This window comes from Epinephelus fuscoguttatus, linkage group LG8 (genome assembly GCF_011397635.1).
Source record: "Epinephelus fuscoguttatus linkage group LG8, E.fuscoguttatus.final_Chr_v1".
Taxonomy (NCBI): Eukaryota; Metazoa; Chordata; class Actinopteri; order Perciformes; family Serranidae; genus Epinephelus; species Epinephelus fuscoguttatus.
Window position 1 is genome coordinate 23,809,983 of NC_064759.1, and position 19,403 is coordinate 23,829,385.

Sequence of the window (19,403 nt, forward strand, 5' to 3'; positions counted from 1 at the left end):
GGCAAAAGAAGGCCAACCCACTTTTTCGTATAAAGTGCAGTGATGCATGAGATACTGATTCCCGGTAATGAAGCATAGAGCGCTATGAAAAACCGCATCCAGAGGTTTCAAGGTGGAGGATGAAGCATGCATGTAAGTGATATCGCCAAAATCAATAACAGACATTATTGAAAATTGCACAATGGTCTTCCTGCTAGGTAAAGAAAAACAAGACTTATTTCTGTATAAAAAAAACCCCATCCTAGCTCATAATTTTTTTGTGAGGTGATCCACATGGGTTCAAAAAGAGAGCTTAGTATCCAGCCAAATCCCCAAATATTTGTAAGACTCCACAGTTTCAATTAACTCACCATGCAGAGTAGGGAAGTAACGATTACCGATATTACGGTAAATCTCGGTTAATTTTTACACAGTGAGAATTACCGTTTATGTTTAAATTAATTGCATTATCGCAATGGATTATCAGGATATGTAATAACAGCCTCATTCAAGTCTCGCGATGAAGGCGCTGGGTGAATGCGTAGCATGTGTAAACACGAAGAATGAAAACATGGCGGAAGGTGGTGACAGCCGCACTCAGGACATTTTCCCCCTAACTAAACGCACTTTGGGTTTCTGAAGAATGCCGAGGGACAGCTGGTGGTGGAGAACAACTATCTTGTGTGCAGAACATGCAGAAAGAAAGTTGCTGCGAAGGGTAGCAACACTACAAATCTGCTGGATTATCTCCGTGACCATCATCCACAGCTTTACAGCCAATGCAAGTTATGCTATGTAAACATCAGTTATTGTGTGAGGGACTTTGGTTTTACTAAGATTGTCACACTGTGTAACTCTTGACATGTACGGGACATTTGAGCCGTATCTGTCCTCCTAAACGGCGACTAGGTTTTCTGTTTTTGTTTAAGGCACTTAGGAGCTAATACTAGCTGAGTAGCTAATAGCTGTATTAGCAGCTATCTTGCTAACGTTAAGTGTTTCAAAACGAAACAAAGCTGAAAACACTGAGCGGAGCCAACAGAATATAAACTGACGTAACATAACGCTAATTGAGATCAACTATGATTGAATCACTATGATTATGGTTATTGTATGATGAGCTAGAATCGATATAGACGGCCAGTTATGCTTTCTCGACATAAGGTCAAGGAAACAACATAAAACGCTGCCGTGTTAACCTTTGACCGAGAGCATGCACTCCTTCTCTCATACAGGTAATCCTCTGACTCACATGGACACTTCTAATGTGTGAATTATTCTATGTAATGATGACCATTGCCTTTAGGGGTTTTTTGGTTTCTCCTGCACGTTTGTGATATCTATTCTATATATTGTATGTTTTTTGTTCTACTCTTGCATTGTTTTGTTTTATATATTTTTCCTCTCGTGCTAATAAATAAATAAATAATTAATATATAAATTTTTTACATATTTTGCTGACTGTTAAATGCACCAGACGAATAAGCTTTGCTCCTGTAATGTGTTTACATATTTTGTTCATTTAAAATAAAAATTTCTGTTGCTGTGCCAATCCCTTTAATGTGAAAGTTTCCTTTTAATATACGATTTTGGCTGTTAACATTTTAGTACGATAAGGAAGTTACAAGATTTAGTGAAGTTATTTCAATGTATCTATTTTTTGGACATTTTACAACGCTTCAAAAATAGCGCAATATTATCGTTTACCGTGATAATTTGGTCACTATAATCGAGATATCAAATTTTCCATATCGTTACATCCCTAATGCAGAGCTCGGATGCCAAGAGAGAGGTCATTCATTTTGGACCTTGAAAACCACATTCATTTAGTCTTGCCAGAGTTCAGGACAAGCTTGCGGGTGATAAGAGATGATTGGAAACAGTTAAAAACAGATTGTAGATTTGCAACAGCTGATTTAAGAGTGGGGCCAATACTGTATAAAATTGTGTCATCTGCGTAATAATGGACATCACAAAGTGGTGAGGGGAGTATGACATTATTGATATACAGAGTAAATAAAAGTGGGCCTAGGATGGACCCTTGTGGAACACCTTTACATAATGAGAGAGAGCTGGATCTAGTACCATCTGCAACAACAGCTTGACACCTGTCTTTGAGGCTGTTACTGTCAGTGAACTGCAGTCAGCATCTTGTTGCTTGGCTCCATTGTACACACTCCGTAGCTGCAAGCGAACAGCTGTGCACTGGCCAAAACAGTGACAAACATGAGACTGGCCATGATTGACCATATTTACAATAATGTTTTATCTGTTAAGTTCATATATTTCATGTGGACCACTGGCTCCACGATACCAAGTAGTTTGCTGTTTGCAAATGACTTTTTCAGCAGATGCTACGAAGCAAACTAGATGGTTAACCTTAGCTCAGGAAACAGAAAGGACTTTGGAGCCTACTGTTACATCATTACTTGTTGACTAAATCAATATCATTGGTCATAATACATACGTTTGTATCATGGATCACGCTATTTGGGGAAGTAATATGGCAAGCTAGTCCACTCAGTATTTGCTAGCGACAAAGTTAGGAAGGGAGGGTCATAAGGACAGAGGGATGTCGTATGCTGTAAAGCCCCGTGAGGCAAATTGTGATTTGTGATATTGGGCTGTATAAATAAAATTGAATTGAATTGAATTGAATTGAATTGAAGCAAGCAAGCTAAGGTATAAAGCTAGATGTAACTACACAAAGCTGTATTGATCTAGCATTGGTTACTATTAAATTGGCTAATTAAATAATATGCAATTGACAAATGACATTAATCACTAAAGACTATGCGCATGGGAATTCATTTCCACGCATGACTATGTACGTGCATGCGCTTCGGTGAGGATGCCAGCTGCAGACCACTGTTTAAGACCAATAATCAACATAACTGGTTGTGTTTTAGTGATACTTAAGTGGCATTTCCAGTGGAGATTGTGGGTTATTTTTTATCAAGACATTATTTTTTGGTTTTTTTTGTCAAACATCAGCAACATTTCCAGCCATGACTGTACCACCTAAAGTGGGTATTTGAAGCCAAAGCATGATATTTTCCAAACCATAAACAAGTGTTTTTTATGCCTAAACCTAACCATGGTGACTACAACACTGCTGAAATGTTAAATTTTAACATATCTGTTATGTAATAAGGTCAAAATAGTATATATCTGTGGTTTGCAGAAACATACACTTCAAACATTTATTCTAATGACTGGGTTGAGAAGCTACAAGAAAAATGCTCAGGCGTACTTACATTAATGGATCTATGGGTCCAAAGAATGTGCACTCCCTTGCCTTAGGCAAAGTTTGTCTCTCAACCTGATGTGCCAAAATTTCCTTTTGAATGGTGGTGGACATCTAGCCTGGTGAAACTCGTGAGCTCATATTCTATTTCACTCTGCAGATCAGTCTAGCCATGCAATCATAAAGGCGCATTCTGGCATCGGTTAAAGCTTACCGGGCCAATCACAACCGTTTACTTTGGGGCGGGCACATCATCAGAATAGGAGGGACAAGGAGCAGAGTGAATGCAACCAACATGGCTACTGACATTGAAACTGCGATGGTAAATGTGTTGAACGAACTGGAATGTACATAAGCAGAACAAATGGCGGAACTGAAAGCTTTTATTGAAAAAAAGGACGTGTTTCCCATCCTTCCTACAGGTTTAGTAAAAGTTTAATTTACCAACTGGCTCCATTGAAAAAGATGGGACTCAGTGAAAACCCAGTGGCTATTGTTGTTTCTCCGCTAGTTGCTCTCATGGAGGAGCAGGTCAGGGAAGCGACCAAGCTGGGAATCACAGCCATGCAACTCGGAGTCCACAGTAAGGAGGAAATCCGCAAAGATGGCAACACTCTTTCCCAGACATCATCACAGCTCATCTCAGCTGCATCTTGCTGGTCTGTTTACAGTGGCGTCGTGATAGCCTACGTCACACGTTTCATTTACTCTGATTGGTTTTCTGTCTTTCCAATTGCGTGAAGGGGCACTTTGAGTGACAGCCGTTGATACCTCCCCTCAGGAATAGAGGACGCTCCGTGTCAAGACTCATTCGCGTTTTGCGAATTGGGTCTGACAACGCCAAGCTAGTGGACATCCAGTTGTCTCTGCACTTCATGTCTGTTCACATCCCCTGTGCAACTAACTGTGGATATGTCCCCACAGTGGAGTTCCTTGCGTCCAAAATATTTTATGGACGCAAAAAAGCACCTCCAAAACTGGCAACTGGCAAACTGGCAAATTTATGGTCTTTTACAGACTGTTTAGCTTGTCAATGCTATTGAGTAGCTCCTGCTACCGCAAATTTCTCCCCAAGTGTAACATTAGCTTTCCCATGAGTTGACCCTGACCCTTGCACTTTGAGCTGATGTGATGATGTTGTCACATCGGAATGGAGGACTGCATAAAATTTGTCGTCTTTTCATTTATTTTCTGACAGTCGCACTTCAATGTTCAGATAGCCAAACAAACTGTGTTGTGCACCCACATTCCCGTGCCCTTGCTCAAGACAGTACGTTGTTATGTTAGCTAGCTAGCAATGCATCTGCATTAGCAAGAAAGCTAAGAAAGCTAAGCTGCCAGAATAGGCTTTTATTCCACTTGTCAATGTCTCCTGTAACTTTAGTATTTCTTCTCAGCACTCAGGGGAACTGAAATTATTACTGTTTATCAGACAACAAATGAGACAAGAATTCGCTAGCTAGCGCAGCCTGCCGACCCTCCGCCTCACTCGCTGCTGCTAGGACATTACCTCTTCAGAAGGAGAGTGAACTGCAGCTAAGACCTTAGCTGCTGTAGCAACTCAAATTCAGCCAGTGCAAACCCCAGCCCTGGAGTTCACAGCAGGGTAGAATCTGTGTAACTGCAGCAACAGAAGTTTGCAGATTCTTCAGGGACTTGGGGTGGTCAAGAGGGCAGTTCGAATTAGACCCAGCGGCTTGGGTGCTCAGAGTTGCTCTGGCTGACTTGCTGCAAGGTGCTAAGTGAAGGTCCGTCTTCGTGAGGCCACCGCCGCATAATGTAAGCTGTATAGTGGAAAAACAGCATGTGTGGACTCTGCTGTGGTGGGTCGTCATTTGCCAATGTTAGCGGACTCCATCCTGTTGCACACTGTAAGTGCTGTGGTTTAGGCAAGGCAAGGGAACGCATATAACGTCACATCCATCCATTCCAGAAATTCGGCCTGACTTATTTACATAGAGGTCAGTCCACAAGCTGTTACAAGCAACCAAGAAAGGCAGGGAGGGTCTAGGCTTTTGTCTAAAGTTGCAACCTATTTATCTATTAGCAATAAAAAATTATTAATATAAAGCTCCTGCTGTACTGTACTGTAGCCTACCTTTAAGCTTTAAAGTAAAAAGACACTGCTGTGGTGGGTGTTTTTAGGTTGCATGGCAATTATCACTCTGTCAACACAAAATTTTGTTTAAGTTAAATTTAAACTACTGAGCACAGCCTATGTATGTATATGTATACTATACATTTTGATGTATTGTTTGAATCTATTGATGGAATTAACCTAGGACGATGACATGGTAATATTTTAACTTTAATGTAGGTAGAAGAAAAAGGACCATTTGTACCTGGAAGGAAAACCAAGCTAGAATTTGATTTACATGGTCAAAGAGCCAGAGTGGCTTTACTGGCTGTGGATAAAGCCATCTACGCTCTCAATGCTGATAATAAACTCACAGCCAAAGAGGTAACACTTTCACACTGATTCTGTCTTACTGAGGTTATTTAATTCAGCCCATATATTATAATAAATTAAATCCAAGCTGTTGTTTCACTTTTCAGGTGTTTTCCACCATGCAATCGTATGACCTTGGTTGCCCACATCGTCGAAGACTTGACCCAGATTCTGCACTAGTAGATGCTGGCCTGTCTTTTGTATCTCAATCCGAAGCAGTGTGGAAAAAGAGTAAGAAAAAAAAACACAGTTTACTTTATTTAAAACCTTCACAGGAAAAGTTCAGCAACCTGGACCCTATTTCACCATGTAAATTGATCAAAAAGACTGATGTGAACAACAATTTTTGAAATTGTTCCAGTATTGTGTGTGTCTCTTTACTTTTCACTTGATCTGGTCTGTTTGTTATTGCCTTCTTAAGCAGAAGTGTCTTTCTGAAATATCTTTATATTTATAATATCTAAACAATAGTGGAAACTTGTGTGAGTTCTGGAGAGAGTATAGTAATTACGGTAGTTTATAGTAAATGTAATTTAGTGTTATCTAAAAGATATTCAGTGTCATGGATGTATACACATGGAAGAGTGGACAAGGCAAGAGAGAGGAAAAAAGGCAGAAAAAAGCAGCACAGGCTCTGCAGGATGTGAAGCAGAGAGACCATTGAGTCTCAGGAGTTGCTGTGACCCTCTGCCCACAGAGGAAAAATGGCTATGTTTTAAACAGTCCTTCAGGTTTGTGCATTTCCGACCTGTACTGCCAAAATGAGGAGTTACACTTTGAGCAGCTGTCATAGACTTTGCTGGATATGGACCAGCTAAAGTTTTGGCTAGTTGTGCAACAAATGGATCCTAACCCTCCTATTCATACATTGTGCATGCAGACCTGCAGGTCAGCAGTGACCACAGGGGTGACTACTACCTGTCAAAGAGGAGAAGAAATCCAGAGTCTATGTTCCTAAAGAAAACTGCAATTCCAAGAGATTATTCAACCAGTTTTTGGGACATGCTTCAAAGTAGTTTTTCCTTGTCTAGATGTAATAAAGATGGTTTGAGGCAAGATTATAGGCAGGAGACAATTATGTAGGCTACTATAATGAAGTAGTTCACAAAACACTAGATTAACACACACACATACTTTAACATATCCAAATTTCAGATAATGGGACACAGGATATTGCAGTATGAGTATTGAAAAGACATGTCTTCAAAGGATTGGTTTATCCAAATTATAAATAATAAATAAGTAAATTTCTCATGTGCCTTGAGTCATATCTAGCCATGCAGACAGTTTCGGTTTTATCTGAAACATAAAAAAACAACACAAAAAAACGGATACTAGTACTCGTTGTTAGAAATAAAATAAAGAAGAACAAGGCAGAGATTATAATGTTGCTGTAACCACTAATGCAGAAATCACATTTTTAGCAAATTATTGTTTTCCAACAACTCAAGCAGCAACCCATTTACTTAACCCATGCTGAGCTTTAATGTCGTTATACTATGTTTCCAGATCTTGCCTGTGATTCAGAATTTGCACGACAAAGGCGCGCTGTGGACCTTCAACAAGAAATGATGGCACTAAGTAAGACGACATTCTGCCATTTTAACTCTGAGATGATGTAAAATACTTCTGGTAAAACGATGCTCGAAAATTGTGCCTTTTCTTTTTCTTTTACTGTCACTTACAGAATCAAACTTTTCTGATGAAAAGCTGCAGGACTGTTGTGTTCGTGGGTTTTCTCTCATCCCTATGATACGGACATGTCAGGATAGAGCAAAGAGAGTCTCTCTGTTGGAAGCAAATCCTCACTGTGCAAATGTCTTTTTAAAATGCTGCCTTGAGGGAGAGCGTCTGAGACACAAAAAGATACAAGAGGACACCCAGAACGGACTTGGCAGGAGTAAGATGAAATTGTCATGTGAACATTAAATACTTAACACACCTACTTAGATAGCTTTTAATAAATGACTGTGGCAACACGGAGTGTAATCACAAACCTTTTGTTTTCTCATTTTTAGCTGCAAGCACAGCTGACATTGAAGAGTTCTTTTTTGACCCTGCTGCTCAGTACATTCGACGTAAATTCCCTCCAAGCTTTGAATTCAGAGAATTTGATGTAAATGGCAAAGAAAGGTAAGAGATGAATGGACAGTTTTTATATAATATTTCAATGTAATCTTTTCTTTTTCAGTAAGATACAATTTCTAGTTACAGCCTTTAAAACCTATCATTTGCATTAGTTACTGTTCGTTGCTTCTAATACTGTCAACTTTTGAACTACTGCTTGTTCTATGGTTCAGTGTAAGTGAATATGGTTAAATGCATTACTTAGTCTCCTAAATAAACTACAAGTAGACAAAGGATTTGTCAGATGCATATTACAACCAGTTCATTAATTTTATCTTAACTGAAACCCCTCAGCTATTCTTTGGCTCTACCTGATTCCATCACCACATGGGAGATTCAGGTCATCACTTTGTCTGCAGAGACTGGTAATAACAGATTCTCACGTCACAAATACATCTCAGCTATTTGCCTAGTTTTCTCATTAATAAGTACAACTCACTTGCTCTGTGTTTTATTCAGGTTTCTGTGTAGTTAAGCCGTCTGAGTTCAGAGCATTTAAGAGAGTATTTGTGTCTCTGAGACTGCCTTTCTCAGTGAAGAGATACGAGCAACTATCCATTACACCTGTTATCTACAACTATGGCCATGAAAGACTACAGGTGAAGATAACCTAATGCTGACATTAAGTGGCAATTAAAAAAACAACCACCTTCTATACAAACTGAAATGTAGACCTTGATGGTATTTAATGTGTGGACTTTTTATAGGTGGCAGTTCATATGGAACCAACTGAAGGACTTTGCTCCCCTGGCTCAGCTACCAGTACAGCTTTTGTTAACATTACTGTGGAGCCAGAGTCTTCCCAGTTTGTGTCATTCAGTGCCGTCCCCATGGTAACTGGCGAAATACCCATCAAAATACGTCTCTATGATATAGAGAATGAGATGGGAATTGATGCAGTTGAGAAAAAATTGAATGTGTTGGTGAGTGACTAAGACATTATTTGATCTCTCTACAGCCTACCTGACAAAATAACCACACAGAAAAATAGCCACACGACAAAACCTGCTCAGGAATGGCCTGAGGAATGTGACAAAGAGCTCTAGGCATCAACCTTGTCTCCAGACTCCCCAGATTCTGATCCAATTGAGCATCCGGGGGACATGTTAGTACCCCACCTCACAACCAACAGGACTCAAAGGATCCGCTGTCACTGCCCTGGTTCCAGACACCACAGGACCACTCCTAAAGGGTCCTGTGTCCATGTCTCAACAAGCCAGAGCAAAGTTCAGTCCAAGGAGGCCCTATCGTGGAGGGGGGCACAAGCATGTCCCATGGATGCTTGATCAGATTGGGATCTGGGGAATTTTGAGGCCAGATAGACGCCTTGAGCTCTTTGTCATTAGTTTGGGCCATTTCTGTCAGTTTTTGTGTTGTGGCATGGTGTACTGTCCTGCTGGGGGGCCACTGCCGATGCCATGGGGGCATTTGCTCTGCAACGCTGTTTGGGTGGGTGGAGTGTGTCAAGTAGCATCCACATGAATGCTAGGACCCAAGGTTGCCCAGCAGAACATTGCATTGTCACAAGATTATTATTATTCACTTCTCCTGCTAGTGGTTTTAATATTTTGGCTGATGGGAGTATTTCTTGGTCAGCGCTGCCTACTTTGACAGTTTGACTGCAGTTCATGATGTTTGACATAACTGACAGCTGCTCTCTCTGAAATGGCCTGTGATTGGCCACAGTCTCCCATCACAGAATTTATTTTCTAAAGCTTGAAAATGGAGCCAAGCAAAGATGCAGAAGTTTAGTGCTCTTTCAGACCACTTAAATTACAATATGCTCAAAGTTCATGATGGGATTTTTGCCCAGTGTCACCAGAATTGAACTGCCTGCCCCAGCTTTAATATGATCATTGTCTGCACCAAACACCAAGACAAATTCCTTGAGTGTGAAAACCTACTTGGCAATAAACCTTACTCTGGTTCCATCATGTTTTTTTCCACTTGGATATCTTTATGTGTGAGGGAGGGGACATACAGTAATTTCTCACTCTACTTTCTCATGCTGTAGGCAGAAGGCATTGAAAAGAGAGTAGAAGAAACCCAAGTGCTTAAATTAGATGGTGAGTTGTTTCAGTATTTCGTAACGATACTCGCTTGACAGGTTGGCATTATTTTATTCTTCAATATACACTTACATTCACTTTAATTAATTTACTTCTCTCTATCTTGATTAGGGAGGAGCACTAAGACTATCACTATTGATGGATCTTTACCAGCTGACACAGTCCCCGACTCCAGCTCCAATATATTTATTTCAGTGGAAGGTATGTGCTGTTAGACAAAGACAAAATTTATTTGCCTTCGAAAAAAAAACAGTGTCTTACCCTTTCAATGTTCTCATCTTACAGGGGATGGATTTGGCAGTTCACATGCGAAGAACCTTCTCTCTCCTCATAAGGTTGCTGGCCTAATCGTACTGCCTACAGGATGTTTAGAACAGACCATGACAGGACTAGCCCCTACAGCATCAGCCGTCCGCTACCTTGACCTGAGTGAGCAATGGTTCGACCTGCCTGCTGGTAGCAGAGATGATGCTCTTGATAAAATTGAGCAAGGTAGGAATGCATGGAGCAGTTAATTGCACAATTTCCTCATCATTTATGAACCTTTTTTTGTGAACAATCACACACATTCAGTGTGAAGAACATTTTTGCCAAACTTAAATTCTGACACCACTTCTAAGGACCTCATCATGACATTATGTTGATTGCTCCTTTTGCCTGTTAGCAGACTTTAAAGATGATGATGTTAGCCTATCTGCTAGTACAATAAAACTAATAATCTAAAGGCGTTTTAAGAGTGGATAAAATCTGCCTTTCAGTATTTGCTTGGAAACAGACCTGACAATATTTAACAAGTCAGTTAGGCTTCATGTCCACCAAAGTGTTTTTTTTCCCAGCTGAAAGCGTGGGGCGCTCTTCAGGAAACATACAGCTGGGAGCCTTTGAGAGTGCTTAGGAGATACACTGTTTTTTCATCTGAGACACTGTCTTTGGTAAGACCATCCTGATGACATGAACTCAACATTTTGTTATGCTCTCTATAGCAGCCTAGAATCGGTGCCTGAGTGTTTGGGGGGCACCGAGTCCAGACTGATTCAGATACTGATACAGAGAGCGTAACAGAATGTTAAACTTATGTCATCAGGATAGTCCTACTATGCTAGTGTCTGGTTGCTATAATAAAGGATATCTGCGAAAGTAAACATGTCAGCACAAGGTGGAGTACCTGTTTTGGATGAGGGGAAGGCTGAAGCATGCAGTGAGAGAGGACGGACCCTCCGGTCTGTGTGAGTTCATAAGAGGAAACATCATATAAACTAAGCACAAAAAAATAAGGAAATTTGTGTTTGGTAGATTATTTCTTTGTTGTAACAGTGCTTCTTGGCAATAAATCTTATACTGTTGGAAAGCCTGTTTATTTCCCTTTTAACTGGTGCCACATTTGTAAGGAAGATGCATTTGTGGGATGAGCAGCAGAGCTGAGTATGTGGGTTGCGCACATGAAAAATTTGCCAAATCTTCTCTGCCAATGCAAAACAGCTGTTTTTTTGCTGTTGACTATTGTTTGGTGGATTGGATGATTGAAGTCCAAAGAAACAAGACATATTGGCAATTTAACAATTTATTCATTTAACAAACAGGAGCCTCAGTAGCGTGTGGAAGAATCATACACAGCCACAACAGCCTGGCACCTCCTCCTAATGCTGGTCACCAGCCTGGTCACACACTGCTGTGGGATGGCATCCCACTCTTCAACCAGCATTTGTTGCAAGTCAGCCAACATGGTTGTGTTTGTCACTCTGGCACAAACAGCACAACCAAGCTGATCCCACAAGTGTTCAACGAGGTTGAGATCAGGACAGCTGGCAGACCATTCCATCCTCTCCACTCCCAAATTCTGGAGGTAGTCTCTGATAAACCTCACTCTGTGGTGAGCATTGTCATCTTGGTGGATAGAGTTTGGTCCCAGACTGTGGATATGGGATTGCCACTGATTGCAGAATTTCATCTCGATATCTCTGCATTGAGATTGCCTCCAATGATGACAAGCCTCGTTTTGACAGTGAGGGAGATGCCGCCCCACACCATCTCACTGCCTCCACCAAAAGATGTTACTCTATCGGTGCAGCAATCCACAAAGCGTTTTCCACGTCTTCTCCACACTTTGACCCTACCATCCAACTGCTGTAGGCAGAATCGGGACTCATCGCTGAACACAACGTTCCTCCACACGTTCAGGTTCCAGTGCACGTGTTGCCGACACCAGCACAAACAGGCCTGATGGTGAAGGGCAGTCATGGCAGGCCTCCTTGCAGCCCTATGAGACCATAATTTGGCTGCGTGCAGTCTGTTCCAGATTGTCTGGGCAAAGAGCCATCGGCCATATCATCTTGCAAACCTTGACTGCAAATCTGTAGAAGACTGCCTACGGTTCGTAAGTGCTGACAGGATGAGGAAACGGTCTTCTTGGGGTGCCGTCTTCTTGGGACCCCATTATATTAAACTTGGCCTCATTTTCAATTTTTCATGTGTGCAAACCACATACTCTGCTCTGCTGCTCATCCCACAAATGCATGTTCCTTACAACTCTGGGCGCTCAGACAAAAACACTTTGGTGGACATAGCCCCTTAAGCTGCTGAACAACAGAAGCAACAGAACACCCTTATGATCTTAGCACCCTCTACGGGTCACTAACAAGGCTACGGGCATTTTAAAAAAAGGACGTTTTTATTTCTAACAAGCTTTCTTTGTCAGGTTATATGAGGGTTTTAACATACAAGGAAAAAGAAGATGGATCTTACAGAGCATTTCTTTCAACGTCACCTAGTAATTGGTGAGTAGGCTCTGTTTTATGCTGCTTTATTGGGTGTGAATGCTCGAAGCCTTTTTTTACAACTTATGTCCTTGAACATTTTTCAACGTAGAAACTTAAGAGACCTAACCTTTGCCACTGGCACTACAATGTATTCCTCCCACAGCTTAGGAACTTTCTGTTGTTCCAAGGACTGAAAAAATATGGCACAAACACTTCAATAATTTTTCTCCATCTATATACAGATTAGAGCCAGCAGTGCAGTGTAGCATCAGCTTTTCAAACTTTACAAACCTTCAAATATGCTAAATCTTTTTAAATTATTGGTATCATTCAACTTTTATATAATATTCATACTTATTAACCCCATTCTCACTTTTACAGTTATTCCTACTACCTCACCTTCTTCCTACACATTTAAGGGCCCATATACATGCCACATCTTAAACCACCTGGAAAACAAAAGGTCAGATGCTGGGTGCTATTCTTGTGATTAATCTGTGCCACCTTTAGGGTTGGGTACCGAAAGTCGGTGCTTATGGAACTGGTACCTATACAACTGATACCTACTAGACTGAAACAAAACGCACATTACGGTGCCTCCTTTCGGTGCTTTTTTTAAATGCTATGTCTCCCTCTATTGGACGTTACAGGTAACAAAATCATTAATTCATTCATTTGTTCATTTGTTGAGTGTATATTATTATTTAAAGGCACGCTAAGCACCATTGGGCGTCACTTCTGTTCACGTTCAACAATGTTATCAAACACAATGGAGCTAGCTCGCCCCCCCTCACCCTCTGTGGCGCTGTCATGAACGAGCAATAGCTGCTAGTTACCCTAGATTTACACACCTGTTCAAGGGATCGCGCACCCAACATGAAAATTCAGCCATTATCTACTCACCCTCATGCTGAGGGAGGATCAGGTGAAGTTTTAGAGTCCTCACAACACTTGCGGAGATCCAAGGGGAGAGGGGGTAGCAACAAAACTCCACTTAATGGAGGCTTACGGCGCCCCAGATTCAAACGTCCAAAAACACATAAGTGAAACCACAAAATATCTCCATACTGCTCATCCGTAGTGATGTCAGTGTCCTGAAGCCCCAACATAAAAAGTTGTTTGGAAAAATGTCATTTTGAACTCTGTTTTTAACCTCATTGTAGCCTGTAGCTCTAACTGTGTGTTCATGTGTGCGCGCTTGCGCGAGACCAAGACATGGGCACTGCGTTCATGTGTGTGTGCTTGCTTTCGCTGGTCTCACGCTGGCTGGTTGGTACAGCCTGGACCCAAAGGTTTTTGTCACCATTTGCGGAGCCTGGGCTGCCTACAGAGACCAGACTTTAATAGAGTTAATATTATTGTAATGTTAATTTGTTAAGTGTGTTTTTTTTTAAAAGATTATTTTTATTGGCTTTTTTGCCTTTAATGACAGGACAGAAGGTGAAATGGGCAGACAGAGAGAGAGTGGGGACTGACATGCAGCAAAGGGCTGCAAGCCGGATTCAAACCCGCGGCAGCGAAGCAACGCCTCTGTGCATGGGGCGCCAGCACTATCCACTACACTACCGACGCCCCAAGTGTTTTTTATTATATTTTAAAACTGTTAATAGAGTTCATATACCTATTTATTTCCAGATATTTCTAATTTTCCTCAGCAATAAATAAATAAAAACACTGTTTTTATTATAATTTAAAACTGTTATTCAAAATACTCACACACTTCTGAAAGGTGGCCCATTTGTGCCACTTTCAAAAACTCATATTTTGAGGTATCGGTTCAGGCACCGTTTAAGCACCGGTACCAGCCAGGCAGATATTTTACCAGCCAACCAAATAAAAATTGCTTTTAAGTGTTGTAATTTGCTATCAGTATTATTTAGCATGTCATTTGGGTCTTGTATGCGATTCTCAATCAATATTTTAATAGTGTGCACTAATATTAGTAATAATGTATGCTAAAATATGAATAACTTTCAACAGTTAAGTGTAATATTTGGGTTTATAAATTCTGTAGCATTCTTACTACAGTGCAAATTAAGGAATTTTACATGAATCACTGACTTCAGTCTCCTTTGGACAGTTGAGACATAAGATTTTAGCTCAACCAGACTGCAACAGCAGGGCCTGCCCTATATAAACATGAATGTCTGACCAGTGGTGGACAAAGTATTCAACGACATGACTTGAGTGAAAGTAAAGATACTCTTGGTCAAATATTACTCCAATACAAGTGAAAGTTGTTCAGTCTTTTTTTTTTTACTTAAGTGAAACTGCACCAACTGATTAACATAGCGGGGATCGAAATAAAATAAATACATAAAATAAAAATCAACCAAAAATCAACCAGCCACCCTCCTCCCCTGACAAGTAAAGAACAGTCCCTAAAGTGCGGTGAGGTTTCTGGACCGTTACCTGCCACAAAGAGAGAAATGTGAACGGCTCATTTCACCTCTGACACATCACATACCTGTGTGCAGCCACGGCTCGTCTGTTCAGGTAATTTTGGGCAGTCATGACACCAATTATTGGACCTGGAGCCGGGCTTCTCGGTCGCCGGTAAGCCATTATCTTGCGTCACGGAGCACTACGTATTTGACAGGAATACGTATTCCTGTCTGTGTTCAACCCACAACTAGCAGGATTCGCCTTTCGTTTCTGCTGCTGGTTGAAGTCTGTAGCCTACTTGCACAGCGTGCTCCTTAATGATTTCTTTTGCTCGCACAAAACTATTTTTAGTCGCAAATGCATGTGATGCATCAAAGATCGTCTCTGCCCGAAATATACATTACTCTGCCAGGAAACCAGCCGATACCAGCATCGTTCTCCAGTAACAAAAAATGCATATTTAGCTGGAAAAAAATAACTCGCCAGAGTGGCGAGTGGTATTAAAAATTTACCAGCCAGAGACAAAATCTACCCGTAACTGGCGAGTGGCGAGTGTTAGCTTTGGACCCTGACCGGTACCATTTTAAAAGTATCGGTTCGGCACCGGTATCGGAAAAAACCCAAACAATACCCAACACTAGCCACCTTTGTGCCAACTTTCAAGATCACAGAGGCAGTTTGCACACGATGCTGCAAAGCAACCATAACCAGTTCCATATCATAGCCTAGTGACCAGAAAAAGAAAATAGTGATGAGCTGATCTTCCTCCAGGCAGGAAATCTTATGTGTGTATTAGGCATACAATATTGTCTGTGGGACAAATGAAAAGGTCAAGGTAGCCCTGCACTCAAATGATCAACTTCTCCTCCATATTTACCACAGACTGATATTTATGAAAGAAGGGAAAGATATCTGCTTGCTAAAATTGGTTGTTCCATTCACATGACATACAGTGCATGCTGCTGTGTTTCAACAGTTGAACTCTGTTTATCTCAGGGCGAAGCCATTGCACCCTGAAAAACGGGCGCTTGGGAACACTTGTGCATCGTGGCAGTGTTGCTCTCACTTTTAAGCATGGCTTTCATGCGTCTACCTTGAAAACAATGGATTTGAGGGCGCAAAAAGCACAGCATGTGTATGGGCCCTGCGCCTGCAATGCAGTGTAGTGTCAGCTTTTTAACATCCAGCGTTCACATCGAATTTTCTTCGAATTGCTTGCTGTAGTTGATTTTTGATGTACGGTAGTTACTTCTCAAAATCTCAAATCGTAAAACTTTCCTAATTTCCAGTATCTCAAATTGTGAATTAACTTTTTCCATCAAATTGTCTCCCTTACTTTTCTCTCTCTTGTCCTCAGGTTGACTGCCCTTGTAGTGAAAGTGCTATCGTTGGTGGCACAGCGTCAGACAGTGGGGTTTGGAGAGCAGGGCAGAAAGGCCAGGGTTGTACCAGAAGAAGAGATCAGGCAATCAGTCAGTTACTTGCTCTCAGTACAGAAGACTGATGGGTCATTCGATGACCCAGAACAAGTGCTTCACAGAGGAGTTATGGTAATCTCTACTGTATACATGATGAACATACACATACATATATTAGAACAGTATTAGAGTGGCAACAAACTCAATAGCAGTGATTTCAATGCAATATTGTTTCTGTGTTTAATGTAGAAAGGCAAAGACGAAGACGCATCTATGACGGCTTTCATAACTCTTGCACTGAAACAGTCCCTTCAATTCCTGCAAACTGAACTGAGAAATGATGCGGTGAGATAATAGAGAGACTTACTGTCCTGGGTAACTGTTTTTAGCCATGCAAGCTGTGTTGCTTTTGGGATGACAACGTTTGTCAGTCCACCACACTGGTCCAGACTGAAATATCTCGACACTGTTATTTCTGATTGTCAAGCAATTTTGCACAGGCACTCATGTTGCCAAGAGGATGAACTTCTATGACAGTGACTGTCACAACATTTTCTACAGATAATGGGGCCCAGGCTATGTATCCTCATGATTTTGGATACCTGGCACTTCCTTTAGCACCAACATGAAGTTGACATTTATTGTTTTGAGTGAAATGTCTTGAGAATCTTTTTGGGGATAGCCATAAAATTGGGAACAGACATTAATGTACTGTACTCCCCTCAAAATTAATTGAATTGAACTTTAGCGATCCCCTGACTTTTCATAATGGCACCATCACGTAAAAATGTATTATTAAAATGTAATCACTACTTTGGTTTATTCATGTTAGCATTGTGATAATGTCAGCATGCTGACATTAACATTTAGCTCAAAGCACTGCTGTGCCCAAGAACAGCCTCATAGAGCTGCTAGTGTGGCCTTGTTCTTATCTATAGTTTTATATTCAATGTATTTTAATACACTGTACTCAAAGCATACTTTGCAAAGAAGATTATTGACTGACTTCTTACTACTTTCTACCAGGAAGCAAGCATTTCAAATGCAACAGAATATCTCCTGTCAAACCTCGAGGAGCTTCAACATCCTTATGCTGTTGCCATCACAGCCTACTGTCTGGCAGTTTGTCTGCCACAGGGAACAGATCATTCATCTGCCTGGACTAAACTTCAAGCACTGGCTACTGAAGGCATGTCCATTTAAAGCTAATAGGTGTGGGTGATATAGAATAGATAAAATATGTCACAAAGCAGACCTTCCAATTGCTTTACAGCAATGTCTAATACACCCAGAGATGTTAAAGAGATGGTTATCATGATGTGAACAGTATGTGTCAGTTAACAAATATATGCCATCTCATAATTACATATCACCCAACCCCAAGTGTAAATATATTTGTTTTGGTCAAAATATTACGTTCAACAAAAAGTGTATCACAATATGCTATTGTTTGAAATTGTTTTAATTTTTATTTTACTCTCCATTTTTAATTATCAGGGAAGAACGGTTGTTATCTGTGGACAGCTAATGCCAACCAGCAGAATAAGGAAAGGGCAGATGGCATTACAGTAGAGACTACAGCCTATGCCCTCCTCGCTGCAGTGGAACTTGGGCATACCGAGTGGGCAGACAAAACAGCCTGCTGGTTAACCACCCAAGAAAACTACTTTGGAGGCTACAAATCATCACAGGTGATTGATTGTAGTTGCTTGAACCCGAAGAACCCCTGTCTTTGTACATCATCCCTGTATCCCTGTGGTTCCACATCATACGATGAAGTCCAGATTAAATTCAATTTCAATTTGCTGAAACTTTCACTATATCTACACAGTAGTATGAGAAAAGTCATGTTCCCCTGCCTCCACAAAGTGCTTCTAATGGCATTACCAAAAACAACCAATCAGAGATTCTCACACAGCTGTCAATCACATCAATTACTAGTCTTTACCTGTGGTCAAACTAGGCGGTGCTGACCATTTAGCAAATTCATTTTACAGCTAAACAGTGTACTAAAATGTTTTAGTGCACTGTTTAGCTGTAAAATGAAATAGACAACAGAACAGATGCCTGATTCTGTTTAATCAGCACTGCCTAGTTTAACAGTTTGATCACAATTCACAAGCAGTGACTGACATGATTGATAGCTGCGTGATAGACTCTTTGGCTCTGATTAGTTGTTTTCCAACAGCCGCAGTACATTCTAGCAAATGCCATTAGAAGAACAATGAGCAGAAGGTGGGATATGATTTTGGCCATCTGTTTCATGTACCACTGTATGGATATAGTAACAATTTCAGCCAAAAAGACAATAACTTCAGTAAGTATGTATATATATGTATAATAGTTACTAACAGTATATTTAGAAATGCTATGCTATGCTCTTAATGTTTTATTGCTGTGCTCAGGATACCATCATGGCATTGGAAGCACTTGCGGAGTATGAGATAAAGAGGTCCATCAGTCCCGATGCAAATCTGATTGCAGAGTTCACAGTCCGAGGAAAGAGAGACATTGTAAAGCTTGCCTTGGAAAATAAGAAGGAGAAGGTGGAAACAGACCTCAAGGTATCATAGAGCATTGTCAGAATTACACTTAAACACACACAAATATTCAACCTCATTCTTAGATGACTTGCTTTTGTGTGTGTGTGTGTGTGTGTGTGTGTGTGTGTGTGTGTGTGTGTGTGTGTGTGTGTCTTTTGCCCCAGAAATTTTCAGGGAGCAACATAAATGTGCAGTTGACAGGAAAAGGCGATACCAAGCTGAAAGTAAGTTTGATTGATGTCTGTAGATATGCTGAAAGATCACATGATTTACAGTAAGTCACCTCTCTTTGGCAGATTCTAAAAGCTTACCATCAAATGGACCCCAAGGACGATTGTGACCAAGTGTCTATCAGAGTCACAGTGGAGGGAAAAGTGAAGTACACTGGTGAGCTTTTGTCACTGATAACAAGTCACAGCCACACTAGTGC

General features: G+C 40.9%; 1 protein-coding gene across 2 annotated transcripts in view; it reads left to right on the forward strand.

The window, feature by feature from the left end:
• The window catches only part of LOC125892560 (complement C4-B-like), a 36,577-nt gene that overhangs the window by 13,560 nt on the left and 3,614 nt on the right, over positions 1–19,403 (forward strand). For both annotated transcript variants that reach the window (XM_049582559.1, XM_049582560.1), the window contains exons 14-32: positions 5,544–5,687; positions 5,783–5,906; positions 7,185–7,256; positions 7,363–7,575; positions 7,694–7,808; positions 8,097–8,167; positions 8,262–8,401; positions 8,510–8,725; positions 9,817–9,868; positions 9,983–10,072; positions 10,157–10,363; positions 12,567–12,645; positions 16,370–16,562; positions 16,680–16,775; positions 17,457–17,619; positions 17,928–18,121; positions 18,836–18,994; positions 19,138–19,197; positions 19,270–19,360. In XM_049582559.1, coding sequence (XP_049438516.1) covers positions 5,544–5,687; positions 5,783–5,906; positions 7,185–7,256; positions 7,363–7,575; positions 7,694–7,808; positions 8,097–8,167; positions 8,262–8,401; positions 8,510–8,725; positions 9,817–9,868; positions 9,983–10,072; positions 10,157–10,363; positions 12,567–12,645; positions 16,370–16,562; positions 16,680–16,775; positions 17,457–17,619; positions 17,928–18,121; positions 18,836–18,994; positions 19,138–19,197; positions 19,270–19,360 — 2,479 coding nt within the window. The remainder of the gene's footprint in view (positions 1–5,543; positions 5,688–5,782; positions 5,907–7,184; positions 7,257–7,362; positions 7,576–7,693; positions 7,809–8,096; positions 8,168–8,261; positions 8,402–8,509; positions 8,726–9,816; positions 9,869–9,982; positions 10,073–10,156; positions 10,364–12,566; positions 12,646–16,369; positions 16,563–16,679; positions 16,776–17,456; positions 17,620–17,927; positions 18,122–18,835; positions 18,995–19,137; positions 19,198–19,269; positions 19,361–19,403) is intronic.